This window comes from Echeneis naucrates, chromosome 16 (assembly GCF_900963305.1).
Source record: "Echeneis naucrates chromosome 16, fEcheNa1.1, whole genome shotgun sequence".
Taxonomy (NCBI): Eukaryota; Metazoa; Chordata; class Actinopteri; order Carangiformes; family Echeneidae; genus Echeneis; species Echeneis naucrates.
In genome coordinates this window covers 10,664,252-10,688,256 of record NC_042526.1, presented here as the reverse complement: position 1 = coordinate 10,688,256, position 24,005 = coordinate 10,664,252, and the positions used below count along the sequence as shown (strand labels likewise).

Genomic DNA, 24,005 nt, shown 5'->3' with positions numbered 1-24,005 from the left:
GGAGAGCGAGAGTGTGTAGTGGTGAGTGAGAGGGAGTGTGCAAACCCAAAAGCAACCTCAACTCTATCCTGTTCAAAGTGTTCGAAACTGAAACCACAGAAAACTGTGGTGAAAACACAGAAAAGAAAGCATGTTTCTTATTGTTACAGTGCATAGTAACAGTCCAACTAAGAGACTTGGGAAATATCCTAAAAATAAGTTGTATTCCACTACATCAAAATGGCTATCTTCAGGCAGGGGTTTAAATCTCTGTTCATCAATACACAATCATGGACAGCAATATGTCCAAACTGCAATCCTCTACTGACTACTGCTGTAATGTGCTGTCACTGAAGATATTTGCTCCTCGGTGTAACAAATCTAACAACATGTGTAGCTTTGAAAAATTACGTCTTCATTTTAAGAGTTTCTCTCACACTAAGGTGGCGTAGAGTTGCAAAAAATAAAGACTAAGGCCATTTGGAGCTCTTTTTGAGCTCTCTAAACAGCCACTTAGAACCAAAAGACCTGATAAGAAAACTGTCACTAACTGTAACAGAGAAAAATAACTGTTATTATAAGATTTGATGAGAAGGATGATGATGAGTTTTGTCGATGGTATATGTGTATCTGTTCTGCACGTTTTGGTTTTTCACTTGTCTAATGTTTTGATTTTGGTGATGCACAGACATGTTTAAGTTAAATGTTTACTTTCTGGTTCATATAGGCTTTTTAACACCAAGATCAAGAATTCATTACTCTGTATTTGCCACAAGACAGACTGGTTGCTAAAGGTCAACCTGTCAAAAATCTCACCTCAAAACCAAAAGTTCCAGAAAGCAAGCTCAATAATGACAAAATGTTCTCGCATGTTATTAACCTTGTGTAAGTTGAGAGATTCTCAACTCAATCAAAGATGCTCAGAGCTACGAAAGTCACTTTCAAGAGTCACAAAGTAATTACACAAGATGAAAACTGATGGATACTGAGAAAAAAAACTCTATATGCAACTGTAGAGAGTAAGCTGTGATAGATTAAAAATAAAGCAGCTTGAGGTGAGCATCATTCCCTCTTTAATTTCGTCTTTAAACAGAACTTATTTCCTAAAGGAGTCTGGACACTTCTCTGAGCATTGGAATTTTTTCTATAGGATGGTCAGCACACACAATGACAACAACAAAACAAGTCGCTCCTACAAACACAAAAAAATAGCTCGATAAGAAAATGATACCATAAAGATCTGCTCCTCAGCGTCTAGTCTTCATTCATCAGGGTCTGATAAACAATTCACTGTTGATGTGGAGTCCAAAACATTTTTGAAGTCATGTTTGTTTCAAAGCTTTTATTTTGGCCTAATCAACAGAATTTTGGCAGGGATCAGCAGGCAAATCATCTTTTGGGGTTGGAAAGCAAACATGCAGACTTTTGGCACCTCCACGCATCCAACACCGACATAGTTCACGTGTCAGTAACACATCTTAGCCAACTGATGGGTTAAGTAATTAACGTGAATATTGCTATCTATATTCTGTGTTTAGGGTGAAGCCGAGACCCAGGACCATCGTTGTTATTTCACATACATGTTCTGACCACGGTGCTTTTTAATTAAGCTTCTGATAAAATATAGTTGCACAAATAGAGTTGGGACCTGTTCATTACTTGTCAGGATGGGAGATGACTCAACAAGGGAGGAACATCAAAGAACATTTTTTTTTTTTTTTTTTAAAGAAGGGAACTTGGATTGTTTGGCTCTGAAAGACATCCTGTTTTGTTTCTTTGTTATTTCTGAAATGTGTTATCTATCATCGCTAATACATTAGATTACAAGAAATTAAGTGCTCAGCTTTCCCTCTTATTGCACAATGTAAATGAGCCGACATCTAAAACTGGAAATGCTCTTGCTCTTCAAAGAGTGCCATATTCATGGTAGATTTTTGTATTTAATCCTCAATGCAACAGCAAAAGATGTGCAGATTTGTAGGTCCGTGAGTGGATCCTTCAGTCTCCTTGTTAATTTCTGTTTGACTGTGTCTCCTTTTTGTGTTTGAGTTTGCTGCAATCTGCAGAAAGAGACTTGGAAAAGAATTGGACGTCTCATCTCCTTGTCTCCTGTCTACCTGACCAATCGCATCTCCTCTCCTGCCAGCATCTCATTACACCGATTTATACAGTGCTGACACTGCTCTGGTAACCCATGAAGGCTCGGAAGGACATAAACCATAAAACTGCTTCATAAAAGGAGTATTTAGTTGAAAACCAATGAATATAATTAACATATTTAGGACCAGTTCATCGATAATTTCTAATTCAAGAGGAGATTGTTCCTAGAGGCGGGAATCAAAAACCACTTGAATAAACAATAAAAATGAGAGTCATATGCTATTAATTTTATCAGGTACTTTTTTTTTTTTTGTTTGTTTGTCTATGTCTTTCAAACATAGTGTATTAAACAATGCCAAAAAAATCTTGTGTGTACACTGTTTAAGATGCAAATACCAGCAAAGCAACCAAAACTACCTTCTACACAACAAAACATCTGAAAAGCAAAACATTAACAACATCAGTGGTCAATCAGGTGAGCTTTTGCACGTCTGAAGTTAAAATACAGCCACCGAACAATTTTCCCATTTTCAGGTTGAGAATGGAAAATGGTCTGAAAATCAGCAGACAATCAAAACAATAGTCTAAATTAATTCACTTCAGTAGTATGCATCAACCAATATCATTACACAGATCAGTGTGATCCCTCCATCCTCTAACTTCCCTCCTTTGTCAGCGTACTTTGATCATTGGGGCCTGGCAGAAGTCCCAAGCTGTTAAAAACGTTCATAGTAAGCACATCTGGAGTTACAGACCCAAAAATGAGCCAACATTAAGCTATCAACAAGACATTTATTGTACAACAAGCACAGACAGGCCAATACCAAGAGAATTAATACTGCATTCACTATTATTCATCCATTCATTCATTCATCCTCTACTACTTATCTGTTTACGGGTCACAGGGGGTGCTGGAGCCAATCCCAGCTCACACGGGGTGAGGGTGGGGTACACCCTGGACAAGTCACCAGTCCATCACAGGGCAAAACACAGAGACAAACAACCACTTACACTCACACTCAGACCTACAGACAATTAAGAGTCACCAATTAACTCAAACGTGCACGTCAAACCGGAGTACCCAGAAGAAACCCCCACAGGCACGAGGGAGAACATGCAAGCGCCACACAGAAAGGCCCAAGGCCGGGAGCCAAGCACGCGACCTTCTTGTTTTGGGGCTACAGTGCTAACCACTACGTTGCTGCAGTGCCCTGGGCCAACATCATTGCTATCTAAATATATCAGCAATCAGTGCAGCAATATAGCACACTGATGACTTTGCATCAACCTGCACGAGCTGTCCGGAGTAAGAATGGAGAAATAAGCAAGCAGACAAAACTTCAATCAGCTGACATTATTCAGTGGAACACGTTGCTATACATTGTCCGTAAAGAGGCCCTAATTTGTCACAAAGAAGTTCCCAGCTAGGTCTAAATCTAATTTAATGTTCAAAATTATCTTTGTAGCTTGCTAATACATCACACAGTTCATTTCGTTAACTATTGATTAAACCTGTTGCTCCACGTTTTATCTTAGTGATTCTTAGTACTTATACCTTGTAGCAGCAGTGAGTTAACACAATTATTTATTTAAACTCAGTAATTGCCCTCTTGAGTTCCATTGAAATAAAGACTGGAGATGTGTGAAATTAAGAAGTCATAGCATCTGATATAAACCTGACTGCATTCACTGTGTTAATAAATAAATCTAATATTCAAAGAGTCATCCCTTGAACTTGTGCGATACATTTTAAACAGTGTGAATATGGTATACTACAGCATCATCCTCTGATCATCTCTATTCTGCACCTCAAGGGGAGCCTGGCCCTTGTCTTGATTTAAAATTGTTTATTTATTTCCACACTATAGGGTTGTGCTGAGGGATAATGAGCTCTGTGATCAAAATTTATCCCACACATACACCTACTGACTGTCATTAAAGTGCTGTTTGTTGTGCACACATGGATGCCATGAAATGTGTTTTCCATTCTAATCACTCAGGGTATCAAAGAAAGAACAACCAAGCAAGTCTTGAGCAAATCTCACTCTTTCTAGCTCATTCATATAGAAACGTGATGAAAGCAGCTCTGACTACGGAAAAGATAATGTACCTTTAGTACAAAATTTGCGCCTCAGCCTCAAGACTGAAATCTAGTCAAGTCCAAACTGTATTAAAATATTTCTATATACATAGAAACATAGTCAATGTCCGGCTGTCCACTGATGAATTCACAGTATCTCATGCTGCTTTGTCCAGGCCACGCTGTGCTGTCTAGCCAAAAAGATAATAACTGCTTTGTAGTGGAACATTTCTCATTGGACAAATAATATCAGGTTAAGCAATCTGAACCTCAGAGCAGGCATGCTGGCACAATCAAAACCAACTTCTCCTAAAACCACATCTCCCTACAGACATTCATTTACACAGAAGCCAGTCGATAAATTAACATGTAACTGTCAATTTTGCCTAATTAACACCTCTTAGATACCATTTTAAGTCAAGTTACTCTGCTCTTCGTTTTGTGCAGACTATCAAAGAACAGAAATGCCTGGATGACAATCTTTTTTTAGAGTAATTCTTTAATAGATCAATTAGAGATGTCCCAGACCAAAAGTTACATATCTTTTTTCTACCCTGTATCCTTGCTGCGTCTGTTTTATGCATATTATAGTCTATATTTGTACATGAATTCGCTGTTTAAGCTGTTTAAGCAGTCAATTACTGAACTGGTTTTTACTGTAGGTGAGACCCCGCGGTAGAAGATGGATGGATGTAGGTGAGACTGATAAGGATTCATTCGTACACCACAAAAAGTAAAGAGCATCTGAACCAATTCATAAGAGCAATCTCAATTCCTTCTTCACCAAAACGCTTTTTGACAGACTTCCTCTTGCATCATATTGTTGGACCTTCTGCTAACATGAATTCTTTCTGTCTTCAAATTGTCCCCCAAGATCACCGCCCCATTGAACACCCTAATCTTTAACTTGGCATTGTAACTTCCCTGAAGCCTCAGTTTACACAGCTTACTTTTGAGCCAGTCTTTTCAAATCAATCGCCAGTCCTCTCCATCTGTCAATGCTGCCACTGGAAAAGTCATTTAATTTGCTGCAGTCGAATGGGAATGTTTCTTTTACAGGCATAATCTTGGGTTGTGGATCATCATGACATTTAAATCTCTGAATTTCAAACAGGACTACACTTTTTTTTTTTTTTTTTTGTCATCAGGCCAATATAGAGAAATCAGCACATTGATCCATTGAGAGTTGATCCAGTCATTCTTTCCTCACTTTTCTCAATTGGTAATAACAAATATGTACAATCAATTAGGGTTTTGATACCCAATCACCAATAAATAATAACACCATTGACACCATAGTCTAAAAATGTTGTTGGGGAGTCTTTTTAACATCAAATTTTTAGGTTCCATCCATGTCAAGCTTTCAACCAGAGCATATCCTCAAATTTCCACATTTGTTTTAGAGACAAGCCTTGATTGCTAATTCTCTGTTTTATATGTACTGTAATTGGCCAATCTGGTATTTACTGATATGCCTCATTTTGGTTCCTTCCTGTTAAAATTACTGCATTACGCATTAAAACAACACTAACTGTTTTATAAAAGCCCTGAAGCTTCTCAGTAGAGAAAAAAAGCATTCATTCTTTAACAAGGCTGTTATTGATGTGCTGTGGTTAGGTATTGTCTCATTACCAGTTTCTGGTGTGTCAGTTGCTTGCTTACTATTCAGCTGAGGGAGTTTCTTAAGCCCTGCAGTTACTGATGTCTTCTCGCTCTCCTTCTCAAACTCATGCCACCTCTGCCTTACATTGCAATAATGATATATGCCATAAATGTGGATTATATACCTTAATTGAGTTGAGATTTGTTTGTTGGCTTCCTTGGTGCCATTGAAAGAAAGAGTCTTCTTTCAAAAGGTCTAAATAAAAGCTATGAATGAATTTGCTCTAGACACTGGCGCCTTTGAACTGCAATGCAGAGCAAGCCAGACTGGATATAGCATTCAAAGCATGACAGAGAAAGAGAGAGTGAGAGTTCAGCAGAAGGAGAGACAAACAAATAGAGTGACTAAATCAGAGGGAGGGAGAGAGAGTGAGAGGAAAAGTGGGTGTGTTTGTGTGTGCGTATGTGCGTGCACCTGCCGAACATTTGATCACAATAAGTGCACCAAAATAGGTTGAAGTGACTATAAGATACAATACATACAATTTGTGAAATTTCCATCCGCAAAACAACACAGTTTTCCTGTTTTTGACTAGTTACCATGTCTTATGTAAATTATCTCCTCACCTGAGCCTGAGCAAGGCTCATTTGGCAGGATAGAGCATACAAAGCTATACAAAAGGATATAAAACCTGCACCCACCCACTCCCTAATATAGTGTACATACAAAATACTGCTGGATACTACCATTAATTCACTGCCTTTCTATACGTGTTTGTTTTCTTTACCTGCCTTCTTCTTTTCACTTTTTTTGATGAACAAACGGTCAATATGGCACGTGCATTGAGTTGCATCTAGACTTTCATTTCCATTGTAGAGAATTTCTATGTCAAAAATAAATTACATCAAAATGTCACTATGCAGCCAATAAAATCTGTTGAACTTTCAATTTCTACATGACTGTACTTCTTTAGATATTGAATTAAAATATTTCACATTCTTCTTCCATTGTGTACATATTGCCTATTTGAATGGCCTTATATCTTTTATCACTGTCTCACCATGCCACATTTATTAACCCATCGGTTGATATCAGACACCCTGGGGTAAATTATTACCCTCAGTCTTGTGCCCATCTTTTACATTCTTTCATCAAAGGCAAAGGATTGAATCGACTTTTTAAAGTGAGATCTAAGTGAAGGGTGACTTGATGGGAGAGTTGAGCGTGGAGGGTGGCTTAAGGTTGGAGATGAGAGAAAGGTAATAAATTGAGGGTCACATGGTGGAGCTTGGTATGATGGTTAACTGAGGAGTGCAAAGAGTGAAAACAAAAAGTGGCAAAGAGGGACAAGGTTTGAGACTAATAACATTTCAGTTCTTAAGGTGCTGCAGTCTATGAAGGAAGCAGCACAGTATATAATGTGAATTAAAATGTTATGATAACTGGGGGCAAAAATTGGACCAACCTGATTATGCATAAAGACAAGTTGTGAGGAACTACATCACAACTAGAGGGGTAATATTTTTTGACCTGTTGCACTCAGTAATCAACAAGTCCAGTCAACATTCTTCTTTTGCAACAATGAACATGGTTAGTTTGCTGTGTCTATTTCACAATGCAGCAGTAATGACACAAATGTATTAAACTAAGAGCATGTTTAACTAAGGGGTTAAGGTTTTGGGTTGTTTTGTTTGGGTTGGAAATGAGATACAACCTGATGTGAATACAAGTTCAGTTAAGTGCAAACAGGTCGACAAAGTGGAAACACAAACACACATAATTCCACAACATGTCCCAAAATTGCCTCACTAATTAAGATGTATTTTTTGCTCTTGATTATGCAAACAGTAATGATGCATGGGGCCAGACATGACTATAGTATCTCTAAAGGCACAGATGGCATCCAGTCACAAAAGAGAGGGATGGGGTATTGTTGTTGCCTTTTAGCATGAAGTGATGCATCGACACAGAAGAGAAAGGAGAGTCAAACATGGTGGTGAAGTGAGGGAGGAGTGCTGAAATGATGGAGTGTAATGACTCTCACACAGCCCTCTTTCCATCTCCCAAGACCTCTGGCTGTCGCTGCCCAGATGACATATGCACTAATTAACAGTGCTCAGCCTCTGACTGGATGTGAGGAGAGCTAAGAGTCCTAACCAATGCCCTAAAGGAGTAATAAAGATCACTATCTTAGCTAACATGCTTGTTTACTTGCAAACGGAGTAATGCATTGGATAAGTGCAAGAAGGTAGCTCTAGTATCTATATTTCTACTTACAGTCACTTTACAAAAACTTGGGTTTTGGGTTTTGAGTTTCCTCCTGTTTGGCTGCAGTCCAAACTGATGACAGCTACGTATGTTCAGTTCGATATGTATATCGATGTGTATATATATCTATATATATCTATATATATATAGATATATATAGATGTATATATATCTATATATAGTGTATATAAGTGTCTGTAGGCGTAGACTCAGCACTGGTATGTAAACTAAAACTGTTTTGTCTTTAAGCCCTCTATATCTCATAGCAAACAGTTACAGCTGCGCTTTATAGAAGGTGAGCAGAATTTGGCGGCAGATAAGGTATTGAACACAAATGACTCGCTTTATACGCCTGAGCCAGCCCCCCTTTTGTTTAAACTGTTTCGTGCTGGACTGGAAATGATCAATAGGCACACATCTTCCCTTTTTACCGCAAGCAGACCACTCTCAAGATGCACTTAGATGTCCAGTCATTACGTAAATTGGATTTATTTTACTCTCTCATCGCATTAAAAAAAATACATATTTCTAACATCAAGATTTGTGCTGTGATTTGTATTGACACCCAGTCCTTCCATAAGCCCTTGGTGCACAGCTGCTGTGTGCATGTGTCAGGACTGGGCCCACTGGTCACAACAGGCGGTTTTGCACCAGAGGAACTTTTGCATCGTACTTCAAGCTGTTGGAGAAAGTGACCCCCTTTTCGTGCGCTTGCACCGCAGGAACGTGCGACTATTCTAGTTCTAAGAACGGCGTTGTGAGGGCCCTTTTTCAGCCCCTACTTCAGGGTCGGTACTTTTGCAGCGCAATAGGAACTTTGCGTGACGTAGGTATACGGTGATTCGTCCAGACATAGGCGTACTACATGCAACACCGCCATTAAAAAAAATTAAATAAAATTTTACAGCGTTTGCCAAGTAAACATGGAAGAAAGAAGAAGAGAGAATGGAAGAAAAAAAAAAAACAAACAGTTTTGGCCTCTTAGCTCTCAGTTTTTCAAACGCATAATTCACACGTTTCATTTCGAACTGCATTATTATCATGACACTCAATACTCACACAACAAACACATAGCTCTGATCACGGAGACCTCCAGCTTGTTGTTGTTGTTCTTGTAGTTGTATGTAGGGTTGTAGGTAGGCAGACGCGACGTTGCTATAACAACCGTTGATGGGCTTACGTCAGGTCAGCGTCCTACTGGCAGTGTGAATACATACAGATAAAAGGCTCTGGAACGTTTGTAGTTCTAGGGGACGCACCCCGGTTTGTAGTTCCTGACAAATGAGACTATAACTGTTGGTGCAAAAGCGCCTAATATCTATTCAACCAGCCACAAACAAAATCTTATAAAATGAATTCACCCAGGTGTAGGCACACCTGGTTTTTGAAGGCAATCAGAGATGGCACCCTGATTGCTTTATTATTTGTGTTACCCCTCATTTATATGATGAATTAGAGAGATAAAGTACAACTCTCTTAAACAATTTGTCTGCTGTAGTGCCTGTTGCCTGTGCCTGTTTTATGCCCTGATAAAAGAGCTAAAGTAAACCAAATATGCTATTCATGCCCTGTGCAGTGCCCTCCATCGTGTGCACTGGTCAATGAAGTAAAGGCCTTTGACTCTTTTTAATTGGAATGCAGAAATAAACATAGAGCATCTACTTCACACTAAAAAAGATTAGTGGTAGTTACAATACTTTCAAAAAATACCCACACATAATCCTCTCTGTCTAAAACCTCAGCCTACCCCTTCTATAGTTATAATAAAGATTCTAAATGTCCTTTGGGTCTAATCAGCTGATGGGAAGTCTGTTGTCAGAAATCTAGGAGTGTTGTCTTTTCAAATCTAAGTTGTTAACATCACAACTCAGCACAAAAGTCAAACGAGTCAAACTTCTCCCAATTAAAAAACACACCTCCCAACTCTGATATGGAAAGTCATTCACGCGTTTGTCTTTAAGACTTGATCTCTGCAACTTTGTCCTTTCAGTCACTTTCATGCCTCCAATTAGTTCAGTATGCAGCACTGATTTTAACAGACGATATTGCATCACCCCAATCTGGGCTTGTCTTCATTGACTCCCTCTCCATTTGAGAAATGATTTTGGCGATTGTATTGATAACTTTAAAAGCACTTCAGGAGCAACCCCCCCCCCTCTCCCCCTCCTCTTTTGCCTCTTCTAAAATCTAAAGGTGCTTTTGCCATCAGTTCCCCTCAGCTCTGGAGTAAACTGTTGCAGTCGATAAGCCAAGCAGAATCTGAATCTGTAGCTTATATTCAATTACTTTGTAAAACCTATTTTTACAGATTTGCAGTTTGGTGATTTTGCCATTTTATTGCCTATGTTTTGTTGTTTGCTTTTTTATTGCTTCTTAACTGTATCTACTCTCTAAAGTTGTTTGTATTCATTCTAAAGTATTCCATACATCTTTTTTTCTTCAATGTAATGTGTTTTTCTGACCTTCTGTTCTCTATTCCTCTGTCCAGCTTTGTTATAGTGACTTATAGTGGGTTAAAGTGTGTTTTGTTTTCTTGGGTGCCTTCTTAGGTGATGAATAAGCAAACTTATTTATTACAATTATCGTTGTTGTTACAGCTATAATCATTGTTAGCTGTCAGCGAGCAGTGATGAAATTTCAGCAACATTAAGGCAGGGGGAGCTCAGCTTACAGTCTGATCAGAGGAGAGCCATGGTGTAGCAGGAGACAAAAACTATGTGATATTAAACATGGCAACAGTGATATCACACTTAACATTCACTGTAATATGGAACTGGCTGGCATGTAATTTTGCATCAGAGAACATCTTACTGCCAATAACACACAAGAATTGAGAGGCAGATTCATCAGTTACAGTCGTAATCGATTCTAAACTAAAATCTGTTATTAGCAAATTGAATGACACGTTTTATGTCTAAGAGAACTTTAGTTGACTGTTGTCGAAGTTGATAGAGCACCTGAAATTTAGTTTACACAACTTAGTTTTCCATTAAGTGACACATCAGAAAGGGGAGTGGGAATCAGTCACAGTGCGATGTAATTAAAAGTTACACCAGCCTAAATTCTAATCTATGGGTGTTGACTTGAATGTAACATGCTGACAGTCATTCAAGTACAATGTCCCATTATCATCATCTTTCCTCCCTGTTAAACTCACTAAATCTTTGTGACTCAGCTGAGCATTCAATCAGAGCCAAATCACACCATTATATTTTTTAAGACGAGAAACCACTTTTCTTTGAGTTTTACCAATTTGTTCTCATCATCACATAACTCATAAAATCTTGTTTCTTGTTTTTAGGATTTTTTTTATTTATTTATTTTTTTTTTTTTAAATAAGTCCACTGCCTTTCCCTCAGACTTTCACATTAATTCAAAATCACTGTGAAACATGTAATTTAGTATCAGTGAAACATTGGGTTGGACACAAACAGCAGCTTTCCTTTTCTTACATCTCTGCATGCAGTTGACCATGAAATATTGCTGTTACAAGCAAACATGTCACAAGGACACATCTGGCTGTGGACAAGCTAACATAAGCACAATGTGTTTCCATTTATGTCTACTACAGTCAACACACCTTAACACACATTTATTTCAACCCTTTTGGTAATCACGCACTACAGCTGAGCCCACTTTTAAACAAATCTGTTTGATATACGGTATAATCAATGAAATACCAAAAGCAAGACTCTCTCTTCAATCTTAAGCCTCACTGCCCAAATGGAACAGCAGGTCTGCACACAGCGGACCTTCTGGTCGATCTCCAAGCACTCCATCCCATAACAGAAAATGAACACGCCACCCAAGGGTTTGTATCCTAGCTATTACCATCCTAGCCCCCCTGAGACAAGGAGGGGAAAACAGCATTGGTTCAATTAACTTGGATTAATGGGCTACCATCAAGATTCAGACACCTTGAAAGAAACACACACTACTCACTCTATTCATGCAGAAAATGCTGAGGTTGGATTTTCTCTAATTAAGGACAATAGTGGGTAATTCATGCTGCCCATTTGATATGAATAGTTGGGTGAATTTGTCTTGAAGGGGGGCAGTTGCCAAAAAAAAAAAAAAAAAGCTGAGGAAAAAGTGAAGGTGTGTGCGGCGCATCTACATTTAATACCATAGTCAGAGAAAACAACTCAACTGGTTTTTGATTAGAAATTTGATCAAATATTATGACTGACAGTGTTTCCGGTAGGCTGACAATGTGGTATTATTATAGCGAGTGACCCATGTGCATGCAGAGAGTGATGTACTTTAGAAGGGAAAAGTCTGTGCCAGCTTATTTTGTTTGGCTCCATTAAACAGGTCTCCTCTGGCCTCCTAACACCTCTAGTTCCTAATCAGTCAATTCCACAACACTTTAGTGGCATTGAAAAGTTCAAATCCAAGCCTTTGTATGAAACACATACGGGATAAAGACCTGTCAGCAGTGGTGGACAAAGTACACAGCCCCAGTACTTGAGTCAAAGAGATCCTCCTGGTCAAATGTTACACCAATAAAACAATGACTTGAATAAAAGTACAGCATTAGCCATGCTTCATTGGTTGAGAACTGAACTTATCAGTCACCAAAATATGAACGTACTCATTGAACGCACTCGTGCGTAACACTGGCACTGTGTCACTTTTGAAAGATACCTGAGTTACAGCTGTTAGTGATACTGTAAAATGAAGACGAAGTATCTGAAATCTCAACTTGCTTCTCACCACTGAGTAAACTTTTAAATTGTCCTTCACATAATCAACAGTGAATGAGTGAACAAAGAAAGAATTTCAGAAACAGAGTACTACTGCACAAGAGTTTGCAAATATTGAACAGAGGTAGCAACTGAGAAAGTGTATTAGATAGTGTGAGCCGGGCAGAGAGGGCTTAGAGATGGGCTGTTCTAACAGCTTTAAATTGAACAGCTTTAAATGCTGACACTCAGAGGACTCTTATCTTTCATCTGCAGAGAACCCTGGACTTGAATCTTTAAAAAGCCCTCAGGCACCAAACACCGGTCAGTGGCCACCAGTCGTCACTTCAAATTGAGCATTTGGCCTCATTTGTACAACAGACACAGCACTGGGTGAGTGCAAAAACTTTCTCAGACTCCCTTTTATTAATCCAACATTTCTACATGTGAAGAAGGTTATGACATCTTTTAAGAGTGTTAGACACTGAAGCAGAAGATGGAACCATCAGCTCTTTCAGTGGAAATGGAGAAATGTGCTCTATCCCTGTTACAGACTGTTTAAAAAAGACACCGGTGGACAATTAGTGAAGAATGAGAGAACTCCATAACTCCCAAAATGCACACATAGTGTAGAGTATCTAAAGCAAAGAACTTACAGACGTGTTTTATCGGGGATATTCCCCAGCAGCTCTGTCTGACACTGTTTGTTCCACACTGTCTGCCACACACTGCATTGTGAATAGAGACTTCATTCTGCATCATCCTGTGTAGGACCACGGTGGCATGACACGGAGAGCTATTCTGCATCTGAACAAGAGCATCAGACAGATGCAGCACAATGCTGTCTGCCATCAGCGAACACACTTAAAGTGCATTTTATGTAGATCCACAGGACAGACACCTTATTTTAACCCACAGGACACATTCATCCTCCCTCTCAGTCTCTCTTTCCACTTTAGCTTCTGTTTCCTTAAATTTACATATCATCAGCCAGTTACTCTCAGGGCGTGCCAAGGAGAAGTGCACCCTAGCTGGTTGCCAAGGAAACTTGCTGAATTTTCAAACCGGCCAATGGGGTCGTTAGTTAAAGCTCTTAGACCATATACATGTCTTCAACCAATATGTGATATAACAACTCATTTGTCATTATATTTGCCCATTTGTGTAGCTAGGCCAAAAATCATTTGGCTGATGAAAGTCTCTTCCATTTTCAAATGCAACATGGTTTGTTACATTTTTTTTTCCAAATTACCATCATTAATCCAAAAACAACCGCATTCATAAACCAGCTTGCTAGATAATATATTTGGAACATTTAAGGAATTGCTGAAAACTTGTTTGGCCTACTTTGGAAGACATCACATAATCAGGGTGAAACGCATCACTGACAAGATCAGCGAAGGATACAGGACCCTTTGTGGTATGGCTGGATTGTTCTCTGATGTGTCAGTTCTGACACACATTAGTGTCTGACGTCCATTGTGTGACTTCCACTGACTTTAAGGCTTTTGTTAAATGTCACTGCCAACTTGCCTCATTGCCCACAAGTGTGTTTTGATGTCCTGCTTTGTCTCCTGGTGATCTGTCCACCAAATGCTCTCTTTTTAGGCCATTCTGACAACATTTTGCTGTTCTCAGTCCTTCTCATAATAAAAATGAATAATTCAACTATATTTCCATGTGAAAACATTGAATGTCATATTGCAAAAAACAAATGGATAAATACTGTTTTGAAATCATTTTTCTTTATCTTCTGTAACCATTTTGGTTGCCATGGCCAGTCACAGACCACCCTCTTCTTAGCACAGTGGCAGCAGATTTCACTCTTTGTGAGGCAGATTGTCAGTGAATCATATCACCTTGTTATGTGTCAAGTCCACATTAGATAATTGAATTCCATTAATGTAAAACAACTTTAAAAAGGTCAAACTCATTAAAATTATAGACTACTGGCAATAATAAGATGGCAATCAAAATGCAAATGTAAAACAACAAAGGGAATGTGATTCCATTAGATTGATAGAGGGTTACAAATTTGACTGACCCTTCAACTAGGCACTTCTAAAAATGTCCCTGTACAGGATAAATTGTCAATAAATTCGACTTATTTGGGATTTACTTTCTGTTGACTTTATCCATTCTGTCTTTGCATGTGAGGGTTTCCTCTGGGTGTCCAAGCTATCTCCACAGTCGAAGAACATGTATACCAGGTAAATCGCCCATGGATGTGGCTATGAGTGTAAATTGTTTACTTCTATAATTTGGCCCTCCAACAGACTGGCGTCCTCTCTGGGGTGTAACATGCCCTTGCCTAATGTCAGCTGGGATTGGCCCCGTCCCCTCCATGACCCTGCATGGATAGGTGGTATACATAATGTATGTACGGATGGATGGATTTAGTCAGTTTAACGATGCTTTTCACACCATACAGTAAACAACACTCCCTACAGCACAGTCAGTGTACAGACACATACAGACACCTTATTAAGGTAAATGCAGTCATGTGACAAACCTAATCCTTCATATCATGTCAAGCCCACTTACATCAATGAGCTTAGACTGACCCTATGTCAATAGCATTTCCCAGCATAACACAACATGTGTTGAAACTATAGGTTTCAACATAAACACACAGTGGTACCACCACTTCTCTGAAATATTGTGAACCAAAATGTAACATTTTAGCCTTCAAGAAAGTAAGCGTTATTGTAGGAAAGTTTTTTTACTGGATTGCTTTAGGTTTGGCTAGCATCTGAGTATAGAGCTACTCTTGGTGAACAGCTAAATTGTTCCTATTGTGTCTCTCACACACACACACACACACACACACACAGTTTTCTGTAACAATGAATTGTTCAGCCTGCAGCATAGCACATTTACTCATCACACACAGGTGTGACTGCTCAGCCATTACCCACACTGGCCACAGGAACCACTTGATTAATCAATATCACCAATAATTACTAGACAAGCGCACACAATTCTGTGTGCAGATATGCACGCGCACGCACATACACACACATTAACCCATAGAGTAATAAGCTATCCAAAAGAGAATACACAGCCACTACTGGAGCTGAGTCGACTAGAATATGAGATAAAATAATGCTCATAGGAAGGAATGAGTAAACTGCTACAAAACATGGAATATTTAAAGAAAAAAGCACGTGTACACATAAAGCAGTGACACCTGAATGTATATACAAGGCGTGATTAAGTATATACTTAGATGCCATATTAAAAGGCACATACACAAAAACTAAATAAAGTCAAATGCAACAGTTCTGTGGTCTTATGGAGGCTGTTGATTGTGGTGCTCTTTATAGAACAGAAACAAATGTAACACAATGCAGTTCTGAAACTTAATCACCCCCCCAAAAAAACTGGACATTTAAACAATCAGTAGTTATGACGATTTGTGATGATTGCAGGACTCTTATATTTAATTTGGTTTTTTCGCTTGATATAGCAAATACAATGATATTTAACAAATGCCAAGAGTGAACGGCAGCTTCTCTTTTATTAGGATTAGGATTATTAGATTATTAGAATTAGGATTCTAATTCCACTCTGCCATATTCAAGTACAGTATTTATCCAGGCATACATGCACATAGACACGCATAGACGCACAAGCACAACCAATATCGATTAAAGTCCTCTCCTCCATTACTGTTGACAGGCGAGACTGAATATGCCAACAAGATCTATAGTTTATGTCACCAGAGAGATATAAGCAATCATAGAGAAGCAAACACACAAGCATAAATACACACATTGACATACTTCTCCACACATACACACATCACAAAATAAACAAAGTATAATTTAATTTTTAAGTGTAAATTGCTCACCGCTTTAAGAAGTAAATGAAGAGTCTCTCTGTTTTCTGTATTTAAATGTATATTACTTTGTTACTGTATTACCCTGTTACTGTTATTGTGCTTAAATGTGTTTTTACTCTATTACACTAGCCTGCCAGGATTACAGATCGAAACTAGCTGTGGCTATAATCTGGTAGATTTACACGTGAATGTTCATTTCCATCCAATCTCCCTTCTGTTACATAATATAAAAACAAATGAATCATTGTCATTTTTATATGCTTTAAGGGACTAATCTGAGATATTTAACTGTTATACCTTCACAGTTAAAATTTATCTCAATTAATGAAATGTACAATTTTCTTTTATCTTGAACGCCCAGTATGGATTATGAAGTTTTTCTATCACATATGAGTGACTGCGACCCCTCAATGTACAATCTGCAACCATGTGAGTTAAATGAAATGTACACATCTCTAGAAACTTCTAGCACAGTGCTTAAAATGATACCTCAAGTTTATGAAGAAGAATATTATTGATAAGTCTTATTATGATCATGTCTAAATTTGGATAAGCACAATTTAGAGCCCAATGTTGATCAACAGTGTAAATCAATTATGTGTGGCGCTTGCTGTAGGGTTGTGACCGCAATGACGTTTTTTATTTTCCCATAGTAAGATGGTAAGGATGAAAAAACTACTGCTGAGAGGTAACAGTAAAAGAGCAGAGAGATTCGGAAGTGTGTGAATTGCCAGGGGGTCTCCTTTTCCCATTGGCAGGAAAGAAGAGAGCACGGTGCAATGGACTGACTAAAGAGACAAAATGCTTTTTGAGTGTTTGCCACTGTATGCATAATTTTGGTTCAACTGCATAGACAGAGAGGGAGTCTCATAAGATACCACTCAGTTACATGATCTGGTCCCTTGGTGGCAGATTTGAAATGGCCAAAACTGGAAATCACAAATTAAAATCTATGCCCTCTCCTTTCCAGTTATAGGCCCAATATTACAACAGAAGAGGGTGTTCCTGCTGCACAAACACAATGAGTTTCTCCACCAGACTTCTAACAAAAGCGCAGTCTTGGGCTAATATTAATGTCTCCTTATATTCCCAGGCTCCCCTCAGAGTAGACTCAGAGAGAGAGAGTTTGAAGAAATGCATTAAAAAAAACAAGCACAAAGGAAATTGGAGTGGTAAAGAAAAAAAGCCACATAAAAGCTATACAATAGACTTAACTGAAAAGGTGAATGGATCAATAAACCAATCACAGAATTAAATGAGTTGCCTTTGTTCTAGCTCACATTAATTGTTTTATCATTTAATTCATAAGTATGCAAATACACTATCCCCAAAACAGCTTATATTCTCTTGTCACATCACAATCACAGTATTTCCCCAGTACAAGAAAAATACAACCACTAAAGAAGCTATAGTGATGTTGCAGCAGATGGAGGTTTGGAATAAATGCATGTAATCTTTTCAGGTATGCCATAAAATTAAATACTCCTTCTTTCTGTCCTTTCGACCCTTTCGACCCCTTTCTTCATTATCTATCTATCTATCTTTCCCTCCCTTCATGGGTTTTGTGGCCAGATGGAAGTAGGAATATGCGAGCCACGTCTTGTGCCCATGCTGCTACTGTGAATGAAGCTAAAAATAGGAGCACTGGGACGTGAGAGGTTTTCCGTAGAGGTGTGCCCACCAATCACGGACACAACACTGCATATGCCAATCTGTGTGTGTGAGAGAGAGTATTTGGAGGAGCTGTCAAACCACTGTTGCGTGTAAGGTTCAAGTCAGAAGCAGGGAAAAAATCATGAAGTGTGAATGAAAGACAGTGAGAAGGGGAGCAAGAGGGGGCAGATGGTGGGAGACAAAAAAAGTGAGGCAGACAAACACATCTAGTTAGGAAACCAGGAAAGTCTGATATATATCTATAAAAAATATTTATGGACAAATAGAGAAAGTGTGCTGAATTGCTACAACAGAAAGTTAGATATCGATAGACAATTATCTACATAACTGTCAAACTTAACAAGAATGACTGTCACTGGGCGTACAATAAAAGGATCATCACAACTGGAGGTGGTGAGATGAGCACAGAAGAAACATTACTACTGTGCTACCAGAGATATTTGTTTGGTAGCTTCAAGTTGAAGAAGCTAAGGTATATACAGTGCCCTGAATGTGTAACAATCAAGAATAGGTCTTCACCACTGAAACCTACAATGGGATGGGTTAGGGTAAGGCTTAACCGTAACCCCCTAACTGAGGCCCCTGGAGATCCCCAAACAAAAGGTTTCTTCTGTTGCCTGTCAACCTAACCCTTCTCCAATCTCATTGTACAACAGTATAATGACAATAAAAGGTATTTTATTCTATTCTATTTCTGTTTACAATAATGACAGATGTGAGAGATACACGAGCCAAAATGATAAATGCTTTGATTTCAAACTACAATCCAAAAGTAACTGCATTGCAGCGTAATGGCAAGACACAGCAATAGCTAAAACGCAACAGAACAGGAAGCTCAGTTGGGAGAAGCAATAATCACAAACCAGCAAAGCTCAGTAAGTACCAGACACGAAAGGTGATCGCTACAATATGCCAGAACAGAAGCTTGTCACCATCAGAGTGGCTCAATATATCACGAAGGCTTAAGTTGATTCACACCTGCTCTTAAAGAAACTAACAGCACTGGATGTTGTGTAGTATCTAGGACTGTCATAATTGAACCAAGAAGCCTTAAACCGACTGACTTTTTCTAATGCACAGCATTTTAGTTCTTCCTTCCTAAGTCCATAACTTTTCTTAAAAATACACATTTTTGTTTTTCATCTTTCAAATGGAAGATTTCATTAATATCTTCCTTGAACTAGGAACATGTACTAAATAATAAATATGCACCAAATGAAATGTGAAATGTAAAAACAATGCAGTGATGTGTGGTGTTAGTTATTGACCTTCACGGGTGAGCATTGGATTGGAATTTAGCTGTCCTGTACATAAATTAGGAGTCACATTTGGACAAAGTAAGCAACTATTTCAAAGGTCATAGGTCAATATAGACCCAAACACCGTATTATTAGAAATGAATGAAAAATGTATAAATATTGAGTGTTTCAACTATTACAGTTTTCTAGCCCTAGCAGCATTAGTAAAAAGAAATTTATCAGAAATTCCAACAAATAGCCTACATTTTGATAAACTGTATAAATACTTCCTTTGGAAGGTGTTTGCCTTCCTCTTTTAACTATTATAACTCAGCTACTCTACAGTGATAATTTTCTAATACAATTTGGTTGAGGAAGTGTAGGATCAAATTTGTAGCTCTTAGAAATAACTTAATAATAATAACTTTTTCAGCCGCTGTATTGTTGGTTGTGCATAACAACCAGCCGATCTATGTATTGACCAAACTGTGTTAGTCCAGCCAGCAGCACGAATGAACTGCTTTGTAGCAGCAGGGTCCATTTTACTTGTTAAAGCAGAACAATGATGAACATGGGTAAACTAGAGCTAGAAGAAAGACTAGAACTGTCAAAACTGTCCACGTGACGGTGTGGGCAGTTGGTAGTTAACTGAAAAAAATAGATGATTTTATAAAGGAGGTGCTAGATACAGGAAGGAAACATAATAAAATTGATCGCAGTACTCTCATTGGTAGGTAAGCATTCAACTATAAGCTCAATGAGGCCTTCACGTAAGGTCTATCTTACATCAGTACTTGGTAAATTGGCCAAGAAAGGAGCTACACAAGAGACAGAGAATTATATCCAGGCCAAAACCAAGGGATTTTTAAAGCAGACAATTTTTTAAACATAGATCTTCCTTCACCAAATATGTTTACAGAGTTTATGCTAAAAATCCCTCTTTGGAGCAGCATTGCCTCTGTCCCCAAAGCAGACCTTGCATTATGACAGCTGGCTCAGATTTAATTTTTGTAATCAATTCTCAATGAACCATATAGAAACTGTATGCCAACAAGAGAAAGAGGGTTTTAGTAATCATCAAGACCCGTGTCCTGAATGAAACATCAAGCAGCCGTGAGTGCACTGTTAAAAGGGTACCTGAAAATCAACTGCCATTGAGGACCCAGATGTGTGAAAGGTACAGGCAGAAATAGTAAAAGACAAATATCACAAAAAGCAAGTGGAAAATGAAGAATAAGCCTGAATGCAGGTAGACAGTAGTGGGGAAGACTATTTATATCAGTGTCTCCCTCCCCTCCTGAGAGATGAATGACATCCATTAGCAGTATTGGGTAGATGTCTCTTTTTGCCCCAATCATAGAAACTGAGACAGTGGGATTTGTTATGATAAATGACAAATGATACGGGATTTGAATAAAAAAGACAATCTTCGCAAATAATCTGCCTGACCATCTGACTGAACAAATGGTTGTATCAACTATTCATCCAACAGTACTGTCTCCTACTCCCAAGACACAATACTTAGTTAAAGTTGCTCTAAGGAGTGAGCAACAATTTTATCTAATAATAGACTTTGCTTAGTCTAAATCATCACCAAATCCATCCCATGCCCTATCATGGATTTTGGATGTCTACCAAGAGGAAAGCCTCTAAAAAAAAGGTTGAAATTGACTAAATTTGGGAGAAAAAAAATAATAAAAATAAAAATTTCATCATACCAAGCCCAACTTTTTTCCATTTCACCACCAAACACAGCACTAAGAATAACACACGCAAGAACTCTCTCTTATCTCCTTCACATTGAAATAATAAAAATTATGTTATTGACCTGTTATGGGAGAAGGACAAAGGTGGGTCAAGCCATTTTAGATTTGGCTTCCTGCTACATGAGCTGTGGTTCCCCAATGCTCTCCTGCGGAAAAGGAAGTGTTGCCTGGTGTGATCTTTGCATGGTACTTCTCTCTGCTGATCCAGGCTTGAAACACAGCAGGAGATGTGTAATCCTACTTCAAGCAGACTATTCTAGTGTAATCTCTTGCTTACTCAGAGTACACACAAGTTTTTTGTTTTTTTTTACTGCTCCATAAAAGATTCAAACTGTCAGAGTCTGGCCATCTTTCATCTGGTTGTGTTTGTCTGTCAGACTTTCCGGCTCTCGCTCTGTTAGTCTTTCTGTCTATCACCATGCCACTCTAGAAGTGTTCTTGCCCCACTGTCCATATACCAAATTAAATGTGACTCCTTGAAAGTGAAACTAATCCTTTACATTGCATAACCTCATTAAGGGAAGTCCCACAGTAATGAGATTAGGAATTATGGGAATGTCTGCCTGTTTGTGCATATGCATGCACCCTCACAAATGTGCATGCGTGTAAGAGGGAATTTAGGTGTGTTTTAGTGTGCATATAAATGGAAAAGAAATAGGTGCGGCCTTGAGTATGTTAGTGACTTTGTAGAAGTTTGTGTATGTGCTTGACTGAAAAACGTTTTCGTTCACAGACAGTGATTGTGCAGCACCTTTGGGGAATTCTCTGCTTTCTTTACAACTGCTCTCCTTTTATTTCCTTACTTTCTTCCTGGCATGCAGCACTGAAGCTGAATGGGTCATTTCAGCCATGCACTCAACAACAATGAGGTAATCAACAATAACAAACCCAAAAACAGCCTCTAGCCTTTGGCCATCTTAGGATAGACTAGCTGTGAAGGTTTAATCTGTATTTTACTGTTAGCACAGGACCTCTCCTGTGGAAACGTGAGCACAGTAGGAGTGGTGTTGTCACAGAAGAGCATTAATAATAAAAAGCTTAATGGTGTGTTTCACATAGAAAATGTCACATGGCATCTCTTTAACCGTGTGACAGTATGTGTGCATATTGGCTTCAAGGATACATAGAGAAAACAAACATGGAGTCAGGAATACGTTGAAGTGATAATGCCGCATTTCATGCTCCAACCAGTGATGGGTGAAATGTTACTTCTTTGCAGATATTCGCGGTTCCAAGCCATCGCTTTCAATTCAAGATGATTTTAACCAGTGACTTGTAAAGTACATTTTAATGGAAATAGTGTTGTTGTGTAAGAGTAAAGAAAGACGTACATGGAATAGGTATAGCCAAAAGGAACATAACTGTGAATCACCACATTTTTAACAATGAATGAACTCAAGGTTAGGGTCTGCACCTGTGCCCCATTCCATATCACTATGGACATACATGCTTGTGTGAGGCCAATGTTTTTTCATGAAGAGAGACGGTGCATACATATTCAACACTGAAACTAAAAGAAAGGGGAGATGGTCAGTGTCAGAGTGTAATGGTTCAGTATTCTTTCTGTTGATGACACACGAGAATGACAGTGAGAGTTAAAAGAAGAAAGTAGCATTGGATCTCCCTGCTGGCACAGGGCAAAAGCAGAGAGAGAGACATAGGATGAGGTAAAGTTCCACGGCTCAGGTATAACTATCTCCATTCTCCACTTTGTGTCTTCCTATGCATTTACAATGCCCGTCATAACCCTCTATCCCTCATGTTCATTCTCATCCCTCTCTCCCTTCCCTGTTCTCATCCTAAGTGGGCAGTTGTCAAAGTCAGCTGAAGCCCAGTTAATGAAGAGGTAGATTTATTAGTGAGCCATCAGTGGGCAGGGGGGGAGTGGAACCCCCAGAATATACAGCCACGTAGTGTGCATACCAAAAACAGAAAGAGGGGCAAAGGAGAGGGATAGGATGGAGAGGAAAAAAAAGGAGACAGAAAACTGAAGATGTTTCAAAGAGATCAAGCAAAGCCCATAAAGCAGACAGAAGAGAGGCAGAGAGCACCCAGCCAGAGAGGCAGGGGGGAAGCAGCTTCCCTCTCTTTTATGTTCTCTTCAGCAGCGGCCACAGAACGAGCTCTTACCGTCTGTTGCAGGTCTGGGATGCCGATGCGGATGACCACAGTATTGCCTGTCGGCTCCTCCATGGGTGCTCTTGCACTGTGGCTCCGCTGTGCACCGGGACGGAAAGCCGGAACACCGACAGGAACAGGAACGCTGCTGTCCTCTTCCCGGGAGCTGCCGCTGTCAGTGCTGGCCCCCTGGCTGCCGTTTGCTGCGTGTATGTAAGGGTGTGTGTGTGTGTGTGTGTATGTGTGCTGTTGCTGCTGCTGGTCCTGCCGTGGAGGGCTGGGTGGCTCATGTTTGCCGGCTGCCGGACGCAGAGGCATGCTCCGTGTAGTCTATGTGTCGCTCTCTCTCTCTCCACACACACCCACATACACCCACTCAGTCACTCACTCACTCACTCACTCACACAGACACAGACACACACACACACATACGCACAAACACACACACACACACACACACACAGGCAAACACGTACACACAATGACTCTCGCTCACACTACACACACACAGCTTGTAGTGTGCATCAGTCGCCTGGGAGAGAGAAGAGGGAGGAAGAGAGAGGCAGGCAGGGAAGGAGGGAGGCAGAGAGGGAAGGGGCAAAGAGGAGAAGGTAAGAGGAGATTACAGAGGAATGGTGGGAAAAAACACA

The 24,005-nt window shown here is 39.3% G+C and overlaps 1 protein-coding gene across 1 annotated transcript in view; it reads right to left on the bottom strand.

Moving 5' to 3' along the window:
* Positions 1–23,489, bottom strand: part of shank3a (SH3 and multiple ankyrin repeat domains 3a) — a 118,398-nt gene extending 94,909 nt beyond the window's left edge. The window contains exon 1 of the mRNA XM_029522747.1: positions 23,368–23,489. Within this exon, the coding sequence (XP_029378607.1) occupies positions 23,368–23,430 (63 nt within the window). The 5' untranslated portion in view covers positions 23,431–23,489. The remainder of the gene's footprint in view (positions 1–23,367) is intronic.
* Between the last annotated feature and the right edge of the window lie 516 nt (positions 23,490–24,005).